This window comes from Apodemus sylvaticus, chromosome 2 (genome assembly GCF_947179515.1).
Source record: "Apodemus sylvaticus chromosome 2, mApoSyl1.1, whole genome shotgun sequence".
Classification (NCBI taxonomy): Eukaryota; Metazoa; Chordata; class Mammalia; order Rodentia; family Muridae; genus Apodemus; species Apodemus sylvaticus.
The window spans coordinates 90874216-90897556 of NC_067473.1; the positions used below are offsets into that span (position 1 = coordinate 90874216).

Consider the following 23341-nt stretch of genomic DNA (forward strand, 5'->3'; position numbering starts at 1 on the left):
AGGGTTAGATCTAACAATTCTGTTCTTGCCTTCTTAGGCATTAGGCAAGGACATCGAAACAGACATACATGAAAGCAAAATGCTCATTCACATAAGATAAAAATAAGATAAAATGATCATGTGTGTGTGTGTGTGTCTGTGTGTGTGTGTCTGTGTGTGTGTGTGTATAAATTTAGAGTTTCAAAGGGTAGTTTGAAAAGATGTGGACTATGTCTATGCTCACAAGACAGTGATGTGCGTGTTGACAACTGTAGAAGGCAAAGTGTGACTTTCACTGGGGTTGAAAATGTGGGAAGAAAAATAAGAACTGCTTAGGCAAACTGAAGCTAAATAGGATCTATATAAAGTGTGACAAAATGTAAAATAAATGCAAGATTTGATTTTTAGAAAGGAAAAGAAAATGCAAGTTTATGAGATATATGTGTGAATATATATATATATATCATGTACATCATATATACACACTTATATACATGTATGCATACACATCATATACATATGCATATATATGTATCATATACATCATATACATAAACATATACATCATATAGAAGAGAGAGAAGAGAGAGAAAAGAGAACCTATTTCCAGTGTTTCCTGTGCAAAGCAGAAGGTTGAGACTATGTTCCATTTCCATGCCAAGTACATGAAATGCCCTATATTTACCCATTCATTTGCACACATTTTTGAATGCATGTTATATTCTGGGTCTGGTGCTTAATGTCATATAAATAAATATAAGATAATCGTTCTTAGGTTTAAATATTCCATAGAATACATGGAGTTGAACTATAAATAAATAATAACACAGTGTGACAAATAACATAGGCTATAATGGCAACTCCTTGGCCAGGTAGCAGCTTCTCCCTGGGAAGAGGAAATGATTGCATGGAAAAGAATACTTTAGTTGAGTCTTCAAGATGAATATGATGTAGTAGGCAACAATGGGAATACTTATGAAGATGGATTTTTGTCCTGCTCAAAAATTTAGACTTTATCATTTACCTGGTAAATGATATAACAGCCTTGTACATAGAAGAAAAGTTATTTAATTCAGAAATCAAAAGAAAGCTTAGATGGGTCTGAACAGGTACTGGAATGAGAAAGAATACTTTATATATATGTATGGAAATAAAGGGATGTCTATAATAAAGTGGCAGCGATAGCTTAATAGAAAAACTGAAGTGGGAGAAATTAGTTAATATACCAAGGAGAACTAATAGGACTTGCAAACTCAAAGGAAATGAAGGAATGAAATGTGCTCAGAAGTCAAGGAAATATGCCAATAGCTACAGAATAAAACACACTAGAAAAGCACACCTGAGACACAGAACGGTGTTCATGGAGATTGTGACACAGTGGTGCCCGGTGAGCACCCCAATGGAACTGTCTAGGAGTGGCGAGTTATTGATCTAGATTGCAAGCATGTAGTGCAAGGAATAAAAAAGGGGCATACAAACACAATTAACTGTGCTAGATTAATGGGAGCTCAAGCTCTGAGTTATTATTTAATCCCCCAAGTTATTACATCTGGCAAGGAGAACTGGTGGGGTTGTTTCTACTAGATAAGATAAAGAGTAGAGAAGAAAGAATGTTGCCTTTGAGGAATAGCTCAGAAAAACTGCAGTATGCTGATCTGTCCCTCTCCCCACCATCCTACACAGGGAGAGGGAGCTGTAATAGTTCTTGGCAAGACTGAGGTTTGCCAGCCTTCCAGTCAGGTTGATCTGAAGGGAGGCACAACAAAGAATCATCTTTCTCATCACTGTCTCTTAGGAAGTCCAGTTTGTGGTAGCAGACTGCTCATAATTCCTGTGTTTTAGAAAGAATGAGTTGTTGGAAAGAGGCCAGATGTTTCTGTGTGCAAGTTGAGCACACACATCATTACCTGCTTCCACATCTTTTCAGGACTGCACAGACTCCTCAAAAATAACTGTATTCACGAAGGTTTTTGTTAGTCACGAATCAGAATCTTTCCCTCTTCCTCAGTTGCCTATGGCTGCCCAGCAATGCATGCTAAGTAACCTTCTGAAGTGTGTTGTAGTTTTGCAAACCAACTGTTTTAAAGGGAGGACTAGGATCATGATATTTTATTTGAAAAGAAAGAATTCCTTACAGATATCTTAAATCAGTGACTAAGAAGTAAATATGTATCTCAGACTAAACATTATTAATGGCCTAATTGAGTTCCCCAGATGTAGGCCTGAAAGGAGTTCAAATGTTGCACGTGGTAAGATGTTTTGCAAATCTGAATGTTAAATATCCATTATCTGTCCACTGGATACCAGTGTAGGGTAATGCTGAAACACAAAGATAGAAGACCACATACATTGTGCATGCAAAAAAGACAAAGCATTTCCCTGAATATTTGTTGTTGACAGGAGGTTTTAACACGAATGAACACAAAGGATGAGGAGAGATCTCTGGAAGCATAAATTATGTAGATGCAAATTCCTTAGTGGATTGTTGTAGGAGCAATTTTCTGAATTTGCAGGTGATATTTAATTGGCACACATTACAGACATCAAGGAGCAATTCAATCAGATAAAGGACTTGAATCATTAAGCATGTGGTGTAATAGGTGAGAAGCATAAGTAAGTGGCAATAATAAGACTTGAATCAAGCTAAAGACCACGAGCTGGATGTTTGCCAAAAGGAATGATGCTGTCCAGGAATGGTTATGGGTTTAAAGACAGCACACAGGCAAGGGCAAGCAAAACTTCAGGAAAATATGTTTGAAATTAAAAAGATTGGTAGGTTAAAGGTTATAAATTAAAAGACTACTGCATCAGTCAAAGCCAAGGTGATTTAAAGACCAGAACTCTGGTGAGAAAAACCCTATAACTGCGCATGCATAAATCCTGACACCTGCTGTTGGCTATTGAAATGCCATCCACTACCTCAGCTTTCATCTATCTCAGGCTAGAGATCCAGGAAAATTGAATGATTAAGATGATTTCAAGCACATCAAAGAATGCATATGTGAGTGAAGCTATTCAATATAAATTTTAAAAGACAATCCAACCATGATTTTTTTCCTGTGATTCTGGATGCATAATTATAAGGTAGTGTTTACATTGCTTGGTCATTTTCTTAGTATGTAACCTCCATGAAAATTACAGCTAAAATTAATCTAGAAATTACAAACAGGGATAAGTGTGCCTTCTGTGGAAGATGGCACACTGCATTATTGTTTAGGGGTCTCACTGGCAAAATAAAAGTCAGATCATTGTTCTTAAAGTTTAAAATGAAGAAGAACATAAACAGACACATGGGAAACTGAAATATTCTCTCACCTTAGAGCAGTCTGTGTATGAATCCCTACTGAGGAAGTTTTATTAGGTTTTGGTATTTGTTTTCAGAATGGATGCTTTGGCCAAAGAGCCATTTTTTGAATGACGGTTGACATTAGCTCTGCCATTCCATTATGACACTTCACAGAGCTCTGGTTTTGAGTCTCAGGGATTTTGATGTTTACCTATGATTTGATAATTCCATGTTGGTAGCCTTTAAATTTGTTACCCTGATTAAATACAAATACAAAATGACCAAGACTGAATTGTGTCAAGGCGGGCAGTGACATATAGTTTCCACAGAGGCTCCCTATGCATAGCGGGGTTATTCAAATGGACTCCTCAGATAGTGGACACATTACTGGATGTGGTGATTGATCGCTGGGGAGCCAGTCTGTCAAATAACTCTCTGCTTAGAGGTGCAGTCTCTGTGGGTTAGTCCTCTTCTCATTTATGAGAAATGACGTTCCATTTCTCACTACAGACCACTAAGTATATAAAAGGATCCCAAGACAATTCTAGAGCTTCTGAAGTTTTCATTGCAATTAAAGCGAAAATCTACTCAATCTCATCCTTTGCCCTTGGTTTGAGTTTAGTTGAAATGCAGAGTTTATAATGCAGGCACTTCGGGTAGAAATTGTTTTTGCACTCTCCGTGTGCGAGTAGCTTTGAGATGAGCCCTCAGAAAACAGAAAGTATCTACACAACAAAAAAGCTATTTCTGATGAGCTGCTTCTTGAAGTTACAGCAGTGTCTCTTTTGCAGAAATCATATTATTTTTAAGTGGCTTGGAAGGTTATAGGACAATACTCAAAAATATGGCAGTATATGAATAACATGGAATATTATTCTTGATTAACCTTTGGTATGAATTTATTGATGCCTAAGTTGTTACTGGAACTCTGAGGAATGTTTACAATGCAAGATAGAGTTCCTTTTCTCCAAGAAACATATAGCTACAAAGGAAGCAGAAGAGAATGTGAAAATGAGATGTTCCAGCATAATAAACCCAACTGGTCAAGTGGATTCCATAAAATAACTAGAATATTTGCAGGTATGTTTCTTCCCTCAAGCCCATCTCCAACTCAAATTTATATCTCTTAATGCTCACTCCACCTTTTCTGCTACATGTCTAATGGGACCCTCAAACATTGCATGTTCCAAGATGAATATCCACATGTTTTATCCTCTAATCTGGCCTGCCCCCATTCCTCTCTATTACAGTGAGTGACTTCAGTCTTCGAGTTGCTCAGTCCAGAACTCCTGACTTCTCTGGGTTACCTTCTTTCTGATGTACCTCACACATAGATCAACAATCTGTATGTTGGTTTGGCTGCAAACCTGGAGTGCACCATAATTACAAACACTCCTCACTTCTCTGCCATCATCAACTGATATAAGCCATCATTATTTTCTATCAGAATTACTTCCATAGCCTGACATTCCTGACAGTGACATCGCTGTTTCTTTCAGTAACTATTTTAGACAGAACAATCAAGAGAACTCATTTAAACTATAATCTCATACTCTCTCTCTAATTCTATGATAATTTACATTGATTTGAATTCTTGTACTGCCTCTAATGCCTCATATGCTCACTTGTTTGTATATACACATCATCATTGTCTACAAATGCTTTTTATTTTCTCAGTCTGAGTATTTATCAGAGAAAAATCAAGTTAAGAAAAAGGATAGGAATAATTCAAATGAACACAAATACAAAAGAATAAATAGAAAAATGAGTAAATATTGGGGAATAATTCTTATAAAGAAATAACATAGAAACTATAGAAGTGATAGAAACAATAAGTTTCAGCCAGCTGCTCAATGTGGCCAACTGCAAATGTTGTTGGCCTCTTCCCTCAGGCAGGCAATTTGCCTTCTTAGAATTTCAGAGACTGACGAAGAGGCCATACAGAGACGGCCCTACCTAGGGATCCATACCATATCCAGTTAACAAACTTAGACACTGTTGTGAATGACAAGAAGTACATGCTGACAGGAGACCTGTGGAACCATCCTATATGCAGTCACCAAACCCAGACACTATTTCTGATGCTAAGAAGTGCTTGCTGACAGGAGCCTGATATAGCTGTCTCCCAAGAGACTCTGCCAGAGCCTGCCAAATACAGAGGAGAATGCTCACAGCCAGCCATTGGACTGAGCATGGGGATCCACAATAGAGGAATTAGAGAAATGACTGAAGGAGCTGAAAGGGTTTGTAACCCCATAGGAGAAACAACAATATCCACAACCAGACCCCCCAGAGCTCCCAGGGACTAAACCACCAACCAAAGAGTACAAGTGGAGCCACCCAGTCACATATGTAACAGAGGATGACCAAGGCAGAAATCAATGGGAGAAGATGCTCTTGTTCCTGTGAAGGACCTATGCCCCAGAGTAGGAGAATGCCAGGATGGGGAGGTGGAGGTGGGAGTGAAGGGGTGGGTGGGGGGAACATCCTCATAGAAGCAGGAAGGGAGATGTGATAGGGGATTTTCGGAGGGGAAACCTGGTAAGACGATAACAAGATTTCTTTGGAAATCTTCTGTGGGCATTGGTATGAAACAAATAATCATAAAAATATAATTCTTGCTTACAAAAGTTGTTATTAACATTGAGAAGATAAAACAGATATTATGAGATAAGCATTGTCTGAGAGGTAGAGAAAAATAGAAGAGAGGAGTCACAGTCAGCTGGGAAATGGGCATCTTACCCAGGTAGAAAGGAGAAAAACTAATATGAAGACTAATATGAAAACCAAATTATTTCTAAGACTTTAAATTAGGTAGTATGTACGAGTAAGCATGAAGTTTGCTGAAGGGAGCTAGAAGTCAGGAAGAAATGTTCTTGAGAGCAGTTTTACAGGTAAATGAAGAACACTGAAAACTAACTATTATTAACATTATTGTTGTTATCATGGTGTCAGAGATAACACCTATATTAAAATAGTGAAAACATTGATATTTAGATACATAGGTACACCAAATCTCTATTGATCACAATAAGTACATGGAAAATGACATATTCTAAAAATTATTAGAATGAATAAATTAATCAGAGTGCCTTCACAATCAACAGATACCTTTTGAATATTTATGCACTATCCTTTTACATGTTGAGAGTTGAAGGTAACTAAAACAGTAGATGTTTAAAACTCTGCCATCTTTACAAAGACCAGAATTAGATATTGAATATAGCTTGTTGTTCACATAACACCATATTTCTGGGGAAAAAATCTAAAAAGGCTTGTATTGATCTGAAAACACTAATGGCATATGAAGGAATACAATGAAAGACTACTGGTTGTGCTTGAGTATGAGCCCTATAATTTGTTTGTTTGTTTGATTGGTTGTTTGGTTGCCAGATAGCTTGTACACAACATGAATTTCCCAGCTTCATGGCCTATGGTTGTCATATAACTTAATACCATCCAGTGAGACTACAGATAAGATGTCTGTAAAGCCTCTAGGACATTTCATTCATACATAGAGTATTCCTCATTTTGATAATCTTCTCTTATTCTTTCTGGACTGTTAGTAAATAGATAGTTCTCATGCAAGAATCTGACAATGTAAATTAGAAGCTATATATGAAGGAGAACAGTTCACCAGTAGTTCTAAGCAGTGAGCTAATCTTTTGGTAGAAACAGGAAGGGTGGAAGGCTTTTCATTGATTTGGAGATGGCCTGCCTGGGTTGGCAGCTCCAGACTCATCTTTGTGACATTAGGCAAATGACTTAATCAACTCACTTTCCTTACTTGAAAGTTTGAGATATTAATAGCTTAACTCAAAGAGTGTTTGTGAAGGTAAATTGAAATGATAATTGAAAACTGGTAGTAAGTACTATGTAAGTGTTAAATGATACTAATAGCTGCACTAACAAGATAGGACCTATTTATCCACCGCACTTCAAAATTAGGTTAATTTCCCTACCATGTACTAACTGTAACCATATTAATTCTGTCCTTTCAATAAGTTCACAAATGACCTGCATATAAATGTAAAAGGAAATATATTTTAATATTATTAACTGTGACTTAATGCCAGAATAAAAATTACTTTAACAACATTTCCATTAGTTCAGCCTAGAGATTTATTCGTTTCCATAAGTATATTTGAAAATTAATGCTAAGTATGTTAAGCATTTTAATTTAAAATTAATCTGTAACAATGTGATATTAACCCATGTCTATTTATCTTTCAAATACCTACATAAAATCTTGACTTTAAGAAAATTAATAGTGGGGGTTTACTTCACAGTTTGATCCATTTTCTATGTTCAGGTAGGTAATAATTCACATTGTATATTTCATAAGAAAAGATTATTGAAAGTTGGAGTCTGAATTTATACTATTACTAAACATTAAACATTCATATAATACCATAATAAATGATTTTACAATAAAAAATTCAAAATGAAGACTACTCTTGTACTACCAGTTACAGTCCATTTGCTACAAAATGGCTGGCCTGAGATGTTCAAGTATGGCTACCTGCTCAGTCAACCATCACATCGGAGATGTGATCTGCGGTTCTTCACACCTCTCTTCTTCCTTTCTCTCGCTCCTTTTCCTTTATTCCTTCCTCTTCTTTCTAGGCTCCTATTTTCTTTTTATACATTATAACATGAGTTGAAGAAAAATGAATATCAAATAGTGTTAATAGACGTTGTCAAGATTAAACTAAACTATTAAAGATCAATCATCAAAAGGATGAAACATATTTTTGGAAATTCAATGGGCTGAATTTGTGCAGAAACTCTTTGGAAATATTTTGGTTTCGTCTTCATAGAATGACAACAATAGTCAGGCAGGACTGCCAGGGAAAGCTTTAAGACTGAAAGGTGTAATTGTCTGTTTGTAAGAATCCAAATTCCTGGTCAGGATTAGTGGAGACTGCAGGAAATAAGTATATTCTTTTCAGGAGAAAAATGAGTTCCTATAAGTTTTATTTACAAAAATTAAGAGAATAATGTTCTATGATGTGATTTTGGCAAATTCTAAATTGTACAGTACATATGATCACTTCTATAGAGAAATAAGTATTATTTTATTTTCAGATAAAATACAGAGGTGGTATAGGTAGTAAAAAGAACAGATAATTATCTTTTCTTTATACCATTAAACTATTCATGAAGGGATGAAAATCTGATTACTCACTTATTTTGAGTTCCATAATGACTGTTCCAGAGCCCTAAAAAACTGTGTGATAAGCCTGTTTGGATAATAATATAGTGAAGTATATTGATAGTTGATTGAAAGGTATGTGTACACTTTTGGTTAATAAGTGGAGGGAGTTTATTATTGCTATAAAACTTTGTAAAATTTTAGTTTGCCTCTTTATTTTTAAAAAAACTAATACTCCTCTAACTGGATGCTGTGGTAAATGCCTGTAGGGATAGCTAGCATTTGACACTCAGAAGGAAGAGGAAAGGTTTTAGGCCTGCCTGGGCTACCTAGTTAGACTGTAAAAGGTGAGAAGGAGGAAAAGTATAGAGAAAACTCCTTTGACTGTAAATATTGACAAGAAAGCAAGTAGAGAAAAGTCAGTTTATAGGTATCAGGCATTAGAATACATCTGTCTGTGTGTGTGCATGTGTGTATGTGCACTCATAATTTCTTCCTGCCTGAAGTTATAGTCAAATAGTGGAATCACATGCTATTAAAATTCATGCAACTATATGAAAACTATAACTTTTGTAACTGGTGGAATAGGTGTGTAGACAACTGTTAGAATAAAAGAATTATTGTCCTAACAAAGGGTCATGGAAAGGTTACCTTACAAACAGTTCAGATGTTAATTATCATGAAGGAGTTTTCTGGAGAGAGTTCAGACCATAGAAGTACCATCTGAGAAGACAACTGGAAAGAAGATGACACAGTGTGACCATGCTGATGAATGTCTAGAAATGTGCATCAAAACATGTGTAACTTGTATTACTAATTGAATCATCTTCCTGTGATGAGGGCAACCCATTGAGAAGCATTAGAAAACATAATCTAGCAGAGTCAAATTTGCTCTGAGAAATGATTGCTTGAGTTGCAATACAAAGCGAAAGAAAAGTAGATTTCAGGTAGACTTGTAGGGGCCCAAAAGAATGATGACAAGAGAAGACAGGTGAATGTTCATAAAAGAAAATGAATAATGATAGGTTAGATTGGGTCAGAATGGGGAAAATAATGAGACTACAGAAAATGATGACATGTTAAAATGTGTGTGTGTGTGTGTGTATGTGTGTGTGCATAGATGTGTCAGATTGAAATGTCATCCTTATTCTGATTTACCTTCCCTGGGTAGACTGAAATTTCTCCCAAGCATACACAAGTGATAACTAGTGATATTTAGTGACAATTTAGTAATTGTAGTATCTATATATCCATGCAGGTAAGTACCATATTTATTAATACGTTAGTTCATACAAAATAACTCCCTCATATCTAAATAAATAAATAACACATAGAAGTTGTTATTTAGAACACGTAGACATACTCAGTATGAAAATATCAATATTGGGTCAGTAAGACAGCCCAGCAGGTGCAGGTACATGTCCCTAAGTCTGATGACCTCAGGTTGATCCATAGAACCCACATGGTGGAAAGAGTGAACTGACTCCAGTAAGTTCTCCTTTGACCTTTCACACACACACACACACACACACACACACACACACACACACAGACACGCGCGCGCACGCGCACGCGCGTACATGCATGGTTGCACACATGCAAACCATTACTTTACCTAAAACAAGTTAAGAGCATTATAATTTCAGAAAATTAATTTATTAAAGTTGGTTTAGCATTCCACATGGCATCTTACTTTTGTTCTCTCTTTTTGCTCAGTGCATAAAAGTTAAAAATACATTTCTATCTACTTGCACAAAAGAATGAAAAAGAACAAAACAGCTAGAAAGTGTTCCATATACAATCTATTGATATTCATATTGTCTAGAGAAGGTTTCCCTCTACTTGGATCACTACCACAAATCATTATTTTAAACAAGATGTCTATTTGTTTAAATATGTATCCACATATCACAGAATTTGAGTGTAAAGTCATTTATTCTGTGCTTTACTGTAACTCTTTAATGACTAAAATGTGCCAATGTGATCACTGAGAACCTAAAGGCATACACTGAGAAGAGGAATTATTATGACATCAGAAATGGCTGTCTCCATGGTCATTGACAGCTTCTGAAGATTATATACCAGAAGCATGGAACCTTTTGACATATAACATTCTAAATCAGCCCTAACAAATTTAGAGGCCAAAATGTAGTCTTTCATGCATACAAATTTAAACAAAGAATGATGTCAATTGAAGTTGTAAGTGACCTTTCCATGAGTTTACATGTTAAAAATTAATGAATGCCTTGGAAACATTTTCTTAGAATTCTTTGGACAGGTTTTTTTGTAATTTCTTTTTTGCTACTGTGTAAATGATGACTTTGATAAAATGAATTAAAAGGAAGAAAGAGACAGTTTATTGAGGTATATCTGTGTCTGAGGTATTCTTGACTGATTCCACATGTACTAGCAATGCGAATGAGGTAATTTTTTTGACTCAGTTGGGGCAAGAAATGCAGTAATATATGCAAAATTCACACAGAGCTTGACTATAAGAAGTCCCTGCAGTACTTTCAGTCTATAAAGAGGCTTAAGATATTGCCTGAGGCATCATTTTTTTCTCCCCCAAGGCAAACAGAAATGCCACAAACTGAATTGTTTTCACACTACTAATGTATTCTTCTCTCTTTCAATTTCCCAGAGAGCTGACATTGGGATTTCAGCTTTAACCATCACTCCAGACCGGGAGAATGTTGTGGACTTTACAACACGCTACATGGACTACTCAGTGGGAGTCTTACTTCGAAGGGCAGAAAAAACAGTGGATATGTTCGCCTGCCTTGCACCATTTGATCTATCTTTGTGGGCCTGCATTGCTGGCACAGTCCTTCTTGTGGGACTCCTGGTCTACCTCTTGAACTGGCTTAATCCTCCACGATTGCAAATGGGATCAATGACATCTACTACACTCTACAACTCCATGTGGTTTGTGTATGGGTCCTTTGTACAGCAAGGTAAGAGAAAGAGTGCATTTTCCTACTAATAAGAAAGAAAATAATGTTTTAAATAATCAGTTAAAAGGATTTTGTATATAGCATCAGTAAGACCTCTAACTATCTTCACAGCAGTGCTCAGAAGATAACATTTCCTACTGTCTCTTAGTGGATCTCAGGCATAGCAGGCTTCCAGCAATAATGGCTGTTTGTCTTTTGATGTAAGTTCAGTTTCATCAGCAAAGGCAATGCTGAATGTCAGTGATAAGATTCAAAGGGTACCTCAAGGTCAGTTTTTCCTTTCAAACTCTGACATCCTGAGAAGTAGCTTTTCTGGCATGAAAATCCTGACTACTACAGAAAATACTGTTCTACTATTTACATGTGCATAGAAGTTAGTTCTTGTTCTTCTTTCAAGATATTTTCTTTTCTCTGAATATTGATTAATAGTCCAAAGACATTACTTAATATGAATCTATAAGAAGAAATTTTGTGATTAATAAGTCCTGTTAATTTATCATCATTACCAATTAATTCACCTTACAACATCATTATATCCAAAACATATCTTTACTTTGTTATTCATATCCAATCGACTCTTCTTTATAAGTCTCTAATTAGCTATATGGTTATCCCTGTTCCAGAAAAGTATATCTTTTGTATGACTTAGAACAGTCTATAGCCAATGTAGAAAATTGAAGAACAAGGGCCAATAGTCTGGAAAATTTAACACAGGCACTGAGCACAAGAAATACATGTGACAACTAACATATAACTGAGTTGAGAGTAAGTGTGGAGAGCCATGGAGATTAAGGAAATCTGTGGCATTGACTAGATGGAAGCAGTGAAATTTCAATAACCATAAAGAAATTGATAGTGAAAAAGAAAAGCAGAAAAAGCCTCGATTAAGATCTCAGTGGTGGCTGGCAGTAGTCACTAGAACAATTCAAAGACAGAGTCTCAAGTGTAGTAGCACGCATGCCTTATAACAAGATTTCAATGAACTGGGTTTGGTTGACTTTTAAAATTTTGTTGGAAAATAAAATTAAATTATTCTTGTAAAAGTGTTAATTAGATTGAGTGACAAACTTCTTATTGAAGCAAAGTTTTTTTCTTTGTTTCACAGCATCTCAAGCCTCTGCTGACAACTCAGTCCAGAGGCTGAAAGAGTTCATTCATTCAATTTACATGTCAGCTTCTCCGGTTTATTCCCACTCTGGGCTGTCAGTGTAGGCTACGGTCCTCGGGTTTCTCTTTGTGAGCTTCTCTACATTTCTGTCTTCCTGAGATGTTTGTTCTTGTTCATGGGATTATAATTGGTGCAGGATTCTGTGGTCTCCTTTGGTGAATTCCTCTTTCAGAAAATGTCTTGGGTATGCCTGTCTCGGGGATTTTCGCGGCATTTAAAATTACTAAAATCATGAAGCTTTGAAGAAGACTAAAAGTAAATATTTACTAAATAAAAAAAAAACTAAATCTGGCTCAGCTCAGGATAAGTTGTTAGCAAGACAATGGTTGAAATGGTGAACTCTGGGTTATCTAAGAAAAACTAGAAGGATCAATAAGACTGAAATACAGAGCCAGAGTACAAAGATACCAAGTTTGAGCAGAAGGGAGGTCTTGATGCAATTACGAACAAAAGTGGAAATATTCATATGAGTGACTTCAATGGATAGTCATAAAATTGGACACCTGAACCTAATTTCTTAAAAATAAATAGTAGAAGACAAGTCACCAATATGCACATTTTGAAGTTAAAAGTTGATGAAAGACCCCAAAGCTGATCGATGAAGGTAAAACAAACCTTTTGCAACAACCTATTTTTGATTGGAGAAAATGAAATGATCTGCCTGTCAAAGTTAGTCATCAAAACCAGAGCAGAATGGCTAGGCTGCTGACAGATACGCCAAGAACTTCATGAAAGAAGAGGTGACATAACTGGACGTAGCTAAGCCATTTCACCTCACCTCTTCCTTCACATTAGTGGCATCTGTGCATAATCGCAACAACCATGGGATGTTCTGATGACGGAAAATCTAAACTGGGCTTCCTTGAACTTCACATATGTCTAAACATTCACTACACCACTCTCTGGATGTACAAGTCAGAATACAAACTCTACCAGGTCAAACACAGAATTCTTTTACATATAATCTAAACCTTTCACTCCAAAGTAAATCTTCAGTTACCTAGACATACAGAGACATCTTAACAATACTCTGATTTCTTCCCTTTTTCTGCCTCCTTTATGCCAGTTCTGTCCATTTTACCTCGTAAATATTTTTAAAGTGAAAGTTTTTTCTCACATGGAGAAATTAGATCAACTTCATTCCTTCCCTGAAGCATAGGTACCCCATAAGAGCTCTTCCTGTTTTTGACTTTCCCCTGAAAATAACTGGCATGCACACATACATGTGAGTGTGTGTGTGTGTGTGTTTGTGTGTGTCTGTGTCTGTGCCATGAAAAGCTAACCACAATATTTCCCATCTTCACATGCTTTCTTAATGTCTCATCATCATCTGCATACCCTTTATGCAGATGGTCTGAGCCCTTTATGGTCTGACTCTTATTCCTGCACAACAGTGTCATCCAGAACTCAGTTCTTAATCTACTGACACTGAGAAATCACAATAAATGGACAATTACTCTAAACCATGAAGTCCCTTTAGATGAGGTGAGCCAGGCTGCTTCTTCTCTGCTTTTATTGATATTTTCCCAACTCCTGAAGTACTTTTAATGCTATCTTGCCAGTCTTTACTCTCACCCAGTGCTGCGACTTTGCAAATTCCTGCCCATCCCCCAATTCTTATCTCAGTTTCTCTCATCTCAAGAATCTTTTACAAGCTAAGGCAATATCTTCATGTTTCTTCACACAGACTTATTTTGGTTCTTATATGTATATGAAAACAAAAAAAATCTTCCTTTTTAAAATTTATTATCACCTGTGTATTTTTGTTTTTAAATAAAATTTATTATAAAAATTTTTAAACGATTTAAAAACATCATACAGCAAACCTAAACAGATCCAAATTCTATACAACTTAATGAACTTGTGTACAGTTAAAATTGCATTTCAAAACTGAGTATATTTTTAAACTGAGTGTTTTTCATGTGTACAATAGTACTTATTTACTTTCCTTGTACCTTTCCCCATAACTCAGTGTCTTTTACACTGTGAATGGTTAATAAATGTGCACTGAAATGTCAAAGTGTGAACAAAAGCTAAATATTTAAGTCATACACCACAGAGCTAGCAGGAATTATGTGCTTTTTTATTGCAATCTGAAAAAAACGTTTTCACTGAAATTCTTTCACATGTCCCAAAATCATCAAGTCAAAGAAGTTATGTGTACTATGTGCAATGTACCCTCTATTGAGTATATTTTAAGAGAGAGATCTCACATGTTGTGAAATTGTTTCTGAGAGTATTGACCATAGTGTGGATAGATGGGCTTTCTTCAGGTCCCAAAAAAATGCAGTGAGTTCTAGAACAAAACCAAACAAACATAAAAAAAAAAAAAAAGCTACCTGCATGATCATCAGGCTTCTCTAGTCCTATAAAGATGCAGGGTCTTAATAATATGTTTCATAACATTAAGTATGTTTCTATCAAAGCTGCTTTGTTAAATGTTCCCCACAGACTATAGGCTGGCTGTGAAGTTCAGGAATTCTTCATGAGGACTAATGCTGAATCGTATGTAATGAAACGATTTATTTTCGGGAAACTGCTGCTTGTTCACTGGCTAACTATGAAATGGTGAAGCAATAGAAAGGTACTGAGGGCATTGTTATGCTCTGATTAAAAGTAAATTAAAGACTTATAAACGCAATGAAAAGAGAATCGATGAATAGCACTGTCCATGCATTAGCAATAGATTTGGACTTAGTGATAATTCCTAATGAAAATACAGTCCCTTCAGAGGAAGCACAGCTGTTATCTCAAAATTAAATATTTACTGACACACTATTTCAGATTGAAGAGGGGTGGACAGGTTTTTTTATGTGCTCGACAGATTCCTGAAAAGGAGACCATAAAGAACTAAAAGCAGCAAAAATGATAAATATATCTGAGTTGTTTACTACTCCTTATTCTAAAAAACAAAATCAGAGATTTTACAACATTCTGGAAAAAACAGATTTGGGAATTCAACTGTGTAAAACCAATATGGTCCATTACAGAGATAAACTCAGTACATCTGTGTGGCTAGCACATTGGCACTTGTGAATTAGGTTGTTAAATGCAAGAATGAGAGTCCAATTTAATATGTTCTGTTGTCATTTTATATCATCCTTTATCACCATAAGTGCACCTACCTCCTTGAAGCGAGCATATTAAAACAACTGGAGGTTGAGTTTCAAAGACCCTCTAACAGATCACTCATTGTTTGTGACTCTAATGTCATTGAAGCTTAATTGACTTGCTCATAGAAGTAACTCTATGTAGTGTATAAATAAACTGTAAAGGTAAATATTGAGTTTTTCTCCTATGTTTTTGTCTGATTTGAAGAAGTATAAGTGCTTATAGCTATGCATATGTCTATCAGCCAGCATCCTTTACATTGATAGCAACAGTGTCCCAAGAACAGGAGAATCAGAAAGAGGAACAAGGAACAAATTGAATATATTAGTGCCATGCCCAATCTAGATATTTGAATATGTTAATAAATAAGAAAAAAACTAATATTTGTTTTATTTATTCGTTGAGAACTTTGTAAAATGACTTTTTATCATTTTTTTCATTCCACAACTTCTCCCAGATATCACCTAGCATATACACAACTTCATGTTCTCCCCCCAAGTCTCTGTAACACAGTATAAACTATGGACTCCAATTTTTGGGGGTCACTACTCCTAAGCATGGTGTTTGCCTGGGTGTATCTGATATTTCCAGTTTTGCTCCATTTAAAAAAAATGATTTTCCTCCTTTCAGCATCTATTATTTACAAAGAGCTTCTCAGCTGGGGATGGAACTTGGTGCCTGCTCCCTTATCTCTGGTAGGATATTGCCTGTGTGAGTTTGTCAGAGTCTTCATTAGTTCACATATTCATTTTCCCTGTCATATCTGTAAAATGCTGTTTTCATAAAAGCATCTACTACCTCTGGCCCTTAAAATATTTCCAATCCCTCTTTCCCATAGAACCCTAAGTCTTTAAGAAAAAGAATGGCAGAGACATCCCATTCATGGCTGACAATTCTAAAGTCTCTCACTCTCTGGGTGTTGAAAGACCTAATATTCGTAAGACTGTTCTATGTCATGTCAATGTTTCTTAATAAATTGGAGGCTAGCAAAACCACTTCCAATTATAGGATCGGATAAAGTTATTGAAAACAGAAAAAAAAAGGAAAACTCTTTTGTTAGCTTTGAGGATCAAAGAGGTCTACAAATGCTGGTACTGAATAGAAAAGAGGCCCGTAGGAGTGGTAGGAAATCTCAAAATAACTCCATGCTTCTGCACAACAGGCAACCCACTGGCTTTTAAATCTCAGGATAATTTTTGAAGGTAATAAAATTCTTCCTAGTGCCAGGTAGATTACATTGTTACATAGAATCACAGCTTTAACATTTCCACAAAAAAGAGCCAATCTTCTCCACTGAATCAGGAAACAGGGGAGACTTGAGGGAACAACCGTGCCTTTAGATAGAATAACTCAGAAACCCCTATTTTAATAATGTAGAGCTCAAATAAGAAATCCCAAAGTATTGAGTACTTAGGAGTCAATAGCAAAGTCACTTCTTTGTAACGGTATCTGATATTTCACATTCAATTTTAATATAACAGAAACGGTATCAGCTAGCTAGCTCAGATGTTTACTGACAGCGATAACCTCAGGGAGAATGGAATTCCCAGTGACAGTTGACTGGGCTATAAAGACAGATTTCTCCCCATATTCTGTTCAGACATGAGTAACTCAAAAAGCAGTCTGTAATTTTTATTTATGTTCAAACAACATCTATGTTGTTGATAATTATGACTGACAGTCTTTAACCAAGGCAGTGCCAGGCACACGCAGAGCTGCCTTAGCCTCTTTAAAATCTCACCAGGAGGCTCTAGGCTTTAGAATGTGACAGTGTCCTCTTGGCCATTCTGGTAACAACAGAACTCTCTGAAGTGGAAGCAAATTTTCAAGGATGGTGAGCAGAGAATGGCAGAAACGGGATGTGAGTGCATTAGGTTAGCTCCCCATGGATGTTAGTGAGCTAGAAGATGGCCCACGAGTCTCAGGCATGCAACACGATCCTCACGACAGTCTCTGTTTCTGTGACCCTTCGGATTAACACAGAAAACCTTCCCATGCTGAAATGGCTTTGTCACACTTAAAAGTAATTAAAAAATTATAAAACACAAATCAGACTCTGCTTAGAGTAAGAACATATACAAACTATTTTCTTAAATCCCTAAAACTCCATTTTAAGATATTTCTTAATGAAAAATATGATTGTTTGAATAAAACAAAGAAGAAGCTTCTCATGAAAATATTTAACGAATTCAAAGGTGATTTCTAAACAAATATATCTTCAATGATAAATTAAATGAGAGAAAGGGCAAATGTTCCAGATTATTTAAAATAACTTTTCCTAGAATGTAAATTGCCTTTGGTTTTTAGAGATTAATATCATAATTCATCTCATCTTAGGAATGAAGCATAGAGACAAATATTGCTGATGGGACTTATCCTAGGGATAGTTTAGGATTGATTACAGATAAATAATTGGACTCAAGGGACCACAGATCATGTAGAAAACAACAGCTTAGAATATAAATTTGGAAATTTAATTTTAGATTGATGTGCCAAAACCTTCATCCACTTTACCCTCTTATCTATGGATATGTAGTCAAATATATAAGACTGATGTCTGTAACCCTTAACATGTTAGAAACTGTCCATACCCTTCAAAATCCAGTCCAACATTTGAAACCCTAAGACTGGATTTAGCCTAGGCCATCATTACATACAAACTGATAGTAATGTACCGTATTCTAGGTGATGTATTCTCACTACCAGATTAAAACCTAGAATTGTAATAACGGCCTTGAGGTGTGTTAGTTGTTGTTTAAGATCAATTTGCTTTTATTTTATGTATGTGGGTATTCTGCCTGTGCGTATGGCTCATGCTTACAGAGACCGGAATAGGATGTCAAATCTCTGGAACTGGAGTTACAGAAGGTTGTGAGCTTCCATGCGCATATTAGGTCCAGGTTATCTAGAAGAGGAGAAAGTGCTTTCAACAGCTAATGGATTCCTCCATCCCTGTGAGACACTTTTTTCTAAAACTCTTGAATGTGATACATACAAACATACATATATGCATACATTCCAAATATATATGTATATATATATATATATATACACACACACATATATATATTTGCATATACATGCATTCCAAAGTATAATTGGCAATACAAATTCACATTATAGACCCTGCCATATATATGTCACTGTTTGACATTTGTAAACTACATACTTTTCTTTTTTTTCTGGAGCAAATGGCTAGTCAAATACTCTACCACTAAGATAAATCCCCAACTTTATAAACTATATGCTTTATGAAAATTTGTGTTTCTTGGGTATGCTCTCAAGTGTGTAAAAATTTAACATTAAACTAAGCATGACCTTTATTACTTCTCTATGGTCACATGAAATTGCTCTTTGATTTGAGGCCATGGGCCAATTTTATAGATTCTCCTAATGTTTATAACCCCATATCTTGGCCTCCAAGTTAACAACCCGTTTGAGGCTTGCACACAGCCTATTCTGTCTTCAGTTGTTTTCTAGCCATTAACATTTATATCCATTATCCAAGTACACCTTTTGCATGTTCTAAAACCAATCCTTATGCCTTTTCTAATTTAAATTCTTCCTTCTTCAGGAAGAATCTACTTAGATATTAAATATGAATTGTTTATCTAGTCACAAAAGTGAACAGAACAACATGGTATCTGTCTTCATGGATTTTAGAATGCACAATGAAACAAAAGAAAAAGAAAAATAAACACACAGAGCCACCATGGCACCTTAGCCATTATGTTTGAAAAACTGAGATGCTACTGAGACAATATGACTTTTCCTTATAACTAAATTATCATTACAGCATGAAGAGTTGTTGGTGGTATTCTATTGTAACTTGAATTCTCTCAAGCATCCTTAGAGTATCTTTCTTTTAAAGCACAGGGTGATTTTGCCATATTAGCCAAGATTGTCTGTGAGTCACATAACTCTGTTCTATTATTTTACTGTTCAAAGGGTTAAGGCCATTTAGTCTTTATCCTCTGACTTACATCACCACCCGAGGAGTGTTATGCTCCAGAAATGCATTGCCTGGAGTGTGCCGCTGCTTAATAAATCACTCCATCTTGTTTATCTTTCTCTTGACATATATCTAGCAGCAGGAACCATTATCCAGTGACAATGTTAAGTTCTATTGACATTTACTCTTAATTAACTACACTATAGCCAAAAAGTTTTGCATTGGTAACAAATTGTCTTTATTTAATGCTGCTTTGTACAGAAAGAAAAATGAGTTTGAAATAACTGAAATCTCTTGGCTACTTTTCTAGAAGACTGGTTCATGTTCCTGAAAAACAAAATACAATTCATATTTCTATTATTTTCCTAAATTAATTTAGCATCTTAATGATTATTTGTAATAAGCAATGTGCTTGCTACATAGATACTAAAGAGCTCAAATTGTTCGGAAGAAAATGGTTCAGGTTAAGTGCTCTTGAAATCTTAGATAATAAGGTTTCTATGTCCATTAAAGCCTTTTTAGAAATCTAATATAGAGCAAATTCTGAAGGCTAGGCAGGGAGAGTGAAGAGAGCATAGAGTATGGAGATAGAAAGCATGCATGGTCAGGCGTAAATACAAAGGGCGCATACACAGAATCCAGAACAGTCCAAGGGCAGATGAGGTGAAGGAGGACTGTTTGCACAGATTGTGGGTCTAAGACTTTGAGTTTCATAGTGACAGAAATGAAGAGTCAGAGAAGTGTTTTTTTAGAGAGAACACATATTTTTTAAAGAAAGTACTAATAAACAAACTTTTCTGGTTTTCCTGCTTTCAAATCTCCAGCATATGGGGAAGGTTGACACTTTTTTAAAAATGTAAACTTAAATCTAAATGAGCTATACTTATGTTTTATTCATCTATAGCTATCAAGGGAGATTTGTATTGGTCATAATACATATTTATAAATTATACTTTTAAAATCTCTAGCCTAAGATCCACTGTAAAAGTCAGGCCACTGTTACCTATGTCTGACAACACATGAACAGCCAGTCAACAGCTGCACCCTCTTGGAAGCTTCATTTTTAATAATTACATATTAGTAGGAATCATTGTGATGGCTCCATCTACAAATGCAATGTATATTGACCATGTCCATCTACCCGTCTCTGAATCCTACCCCATAAACCTCTACCCCAGTCTATAGCAGTCACTTCTACTCTCAAGACAATTTCCTAGATTTATTTTAATTTTTGTTTATTTTTATTTTTGAGTAGACTAATTAAAAAGAACACGGAGCTACAACTATTAACTTTACATCCTCAAATTTCAGCAATTTTTATATAAATGTCATGATTACATTTTTGTATCTAGATAATACCCAACTGTTCAAATATAACAAATTGCTACTATTCATTTAAAACTCCTCATACTGTTTTAAGTTGTGGATATGCTAATACTCTTCCTAGCTAGTGGAAAAAGAACCCTTTGTCTCCGTATCCTTAACAGTACTTGCTCCTTCCCTTTTCATAATAATATTTATTATAACTAGAACAAGATGGAATTTCATTATACTTTTAATCTGCATTTCATTGGTGGTGAATAATACTGGACATTTTGTGTGTATTTTTGACATGTAATATTTATTTTACGAGAACCATCTATATAAACCTTTGTGCACTTAACCTAGATTGTTCATGTTTGTGTTGATAAGTTTTCTTACTTTAACTTTGGACCATATGAATACCCGATAAATATTTTCTGTCAATCTACAGGTTCTCTCATCTTTATATTGTTTTTTTCAGTTAGATATAAATAAACATGGTTTGTTTATGGGTCGTTTATTCTGTTTTTCTGATTTATGCATCTGGTTTTATAGTTATATCATGCTATTTTCCTGAACATGGTATTGTAACATGCCTTGATATCAACACTTACATTAATAGTAATGTTAGAATTTGTTTTGTTTGAGAGAAATACCTGAGGGGGGAAACATTTATTTTGACTACAGTTTCAAAACTGAAGGTCTATTATGGTAAGGAAGACTTGGCATATTAACTTGTTCCCTCCCTAGTTTCCAAACAGTAGAACAGAGCAAGAGGATGTGGCAGATTACTTTCTCAGGACGTATCTTCAGCAATGTAACTCCTCCAACCAGGACCTAGCCTCCAACTCCCACTATCAACAATACTATCAGGGAATTGAAAGATTAATCGTGAGACTCTTAGGTCTAATTATCTCTATAAATACTTTTGCAGAGAAAGAGAGAGATAAATGATTTGCCAATATCTTCAGTCCAATCAAGTTAGCAACCAAAAAGGCCATCTTTTATCTTTGTAATTTGTTCTCCTTGGACCCAGGTCTCCTGGAAGAGCAGTAAGCACATTTAGCCACTGAGTCATCTCTCCAGCTGCATGTTTATATTTTTCCTTTCCCAGGGCCTTTTCCCTTCCTTTTACTTTGTGTGAGTCCTCCTGGAACATTGTCTTCACTCAGATTGTGATCATCGCCAGTATTTATGGGGAAACTGTTGGCAGTAACAGATGCACTTATTCTACAACAGCCCCAGTGTTAACCTGCAGGAGGAAATGCTGGCCTTCTTCATTTATGTCCCCAATTAGGTTGAGAGTCAGTAGCATTAGAAAGCTGATTGGGATTAAAATATAATTTGTGTTATTTTAGAGCAGAAAGCACTAATGATTAATAAAGTGAGGAGGAGGAGAAGGAGGAGAAGGAGGAGGAGGAGGAGGGGAGAGAGAGAGAGAAAGAGAGAGAAAAAGAGAGAGAGAGAGAGAGAGAGAGAGAGAGAGAGAGAGAAGTATAAATGAAAAGGAAAGTCAGAGGGTTAGAGGTATGAGAAATAATAAGGTTATCTCTGTTATCAGGTACAGAGAAGGAAAGGTCAGTCTGTCTATAAGCAAAAACAAAACTAGCCAATTAAAATATGAAATATAACTAATACTTTAAGGCCCCAGTTTTTTCAAGTGGTAGAATTATCTCACATGCATGATGCCTTAGTCTGAATCTCACTGGCTATAAAAAGTTAAAATGAACTGGAGTAGTGGCTCACTGGATAAAAGCACTTTCCGCATAAGCAAAAGAACCTGAGTTCAAATCCACCATATTTCAAAAGCCAGATGTATAACATCAGGATCTGTAATCACAGCATTTCTATGAGGAAATGGGAGATAGAGGCAGGGGACACCCCAAGAACTTACGGGCTAGCCAACGGCCCATACCAAAGGAAGGCAACTAAGAGACCCGCTCTCATATATGTTAGACAATATGAGTGACACCTAAGACTGTCTTCTAACCTCAATCTGAAAACTATGGCATATAGATAGATGCATCCCATTCATACAAACATGAATTTACAAAACTGAAACACACACACACACACAGAAATACACACATAAACATTCACCAAACATTATTATTATTATTATTATTATTATTTAGACTTGAGTAAGTTTGAGCCAATGTACTTATTGTATTAGAATTGGGGAAACTGACTTTCTCCAGGTGAACTCTAGCAGTTCAGGAAGTAGGTGATATGCACATCAGAATATGTGAGGTATATATTGTGGGGCTACTCTGAGAACAGAAGTGGTAGACCCTGTCAGGCTATTTACATTTTCACAATAATCATTTATATTGGCTCTGCTACCTGTCAGGGTCTCCCACTTCAGCTCACTGCTCTATACCAGAGAGAGGTCTGAATCATATCTGACTGGACATTGATATGTGTCCATTCCAGA

At 35.8% G+C, this 23341-nt stretch overlaps 1 protein-coding gene across 3 annotated transcripts in view; it reads left to right on the forward strand.

Annotated features, from left to right (window-relative positions):
* The window catches only part of Grid2 (glutamate ionotropic receptor delta type subunit 2), a 1574882-nt gene that overhangs the window by 1179064 nt on the left and 372477 nt on the right, over positions 1-23341 (forward strand). For all 3 annotated transcript variants that reach the window (XM_052173841.1, XM_052173840.1, XM_052173842.1), the window contains one exon: positions 11062-11374. In XM_052173841.1, the coding sequence (XP_052029801.1) occupies positions 11062-11374 (313 nt within the window). The remainder of the gene's footprint in view (positions 1-11061; positions 11375-23341) is intronic.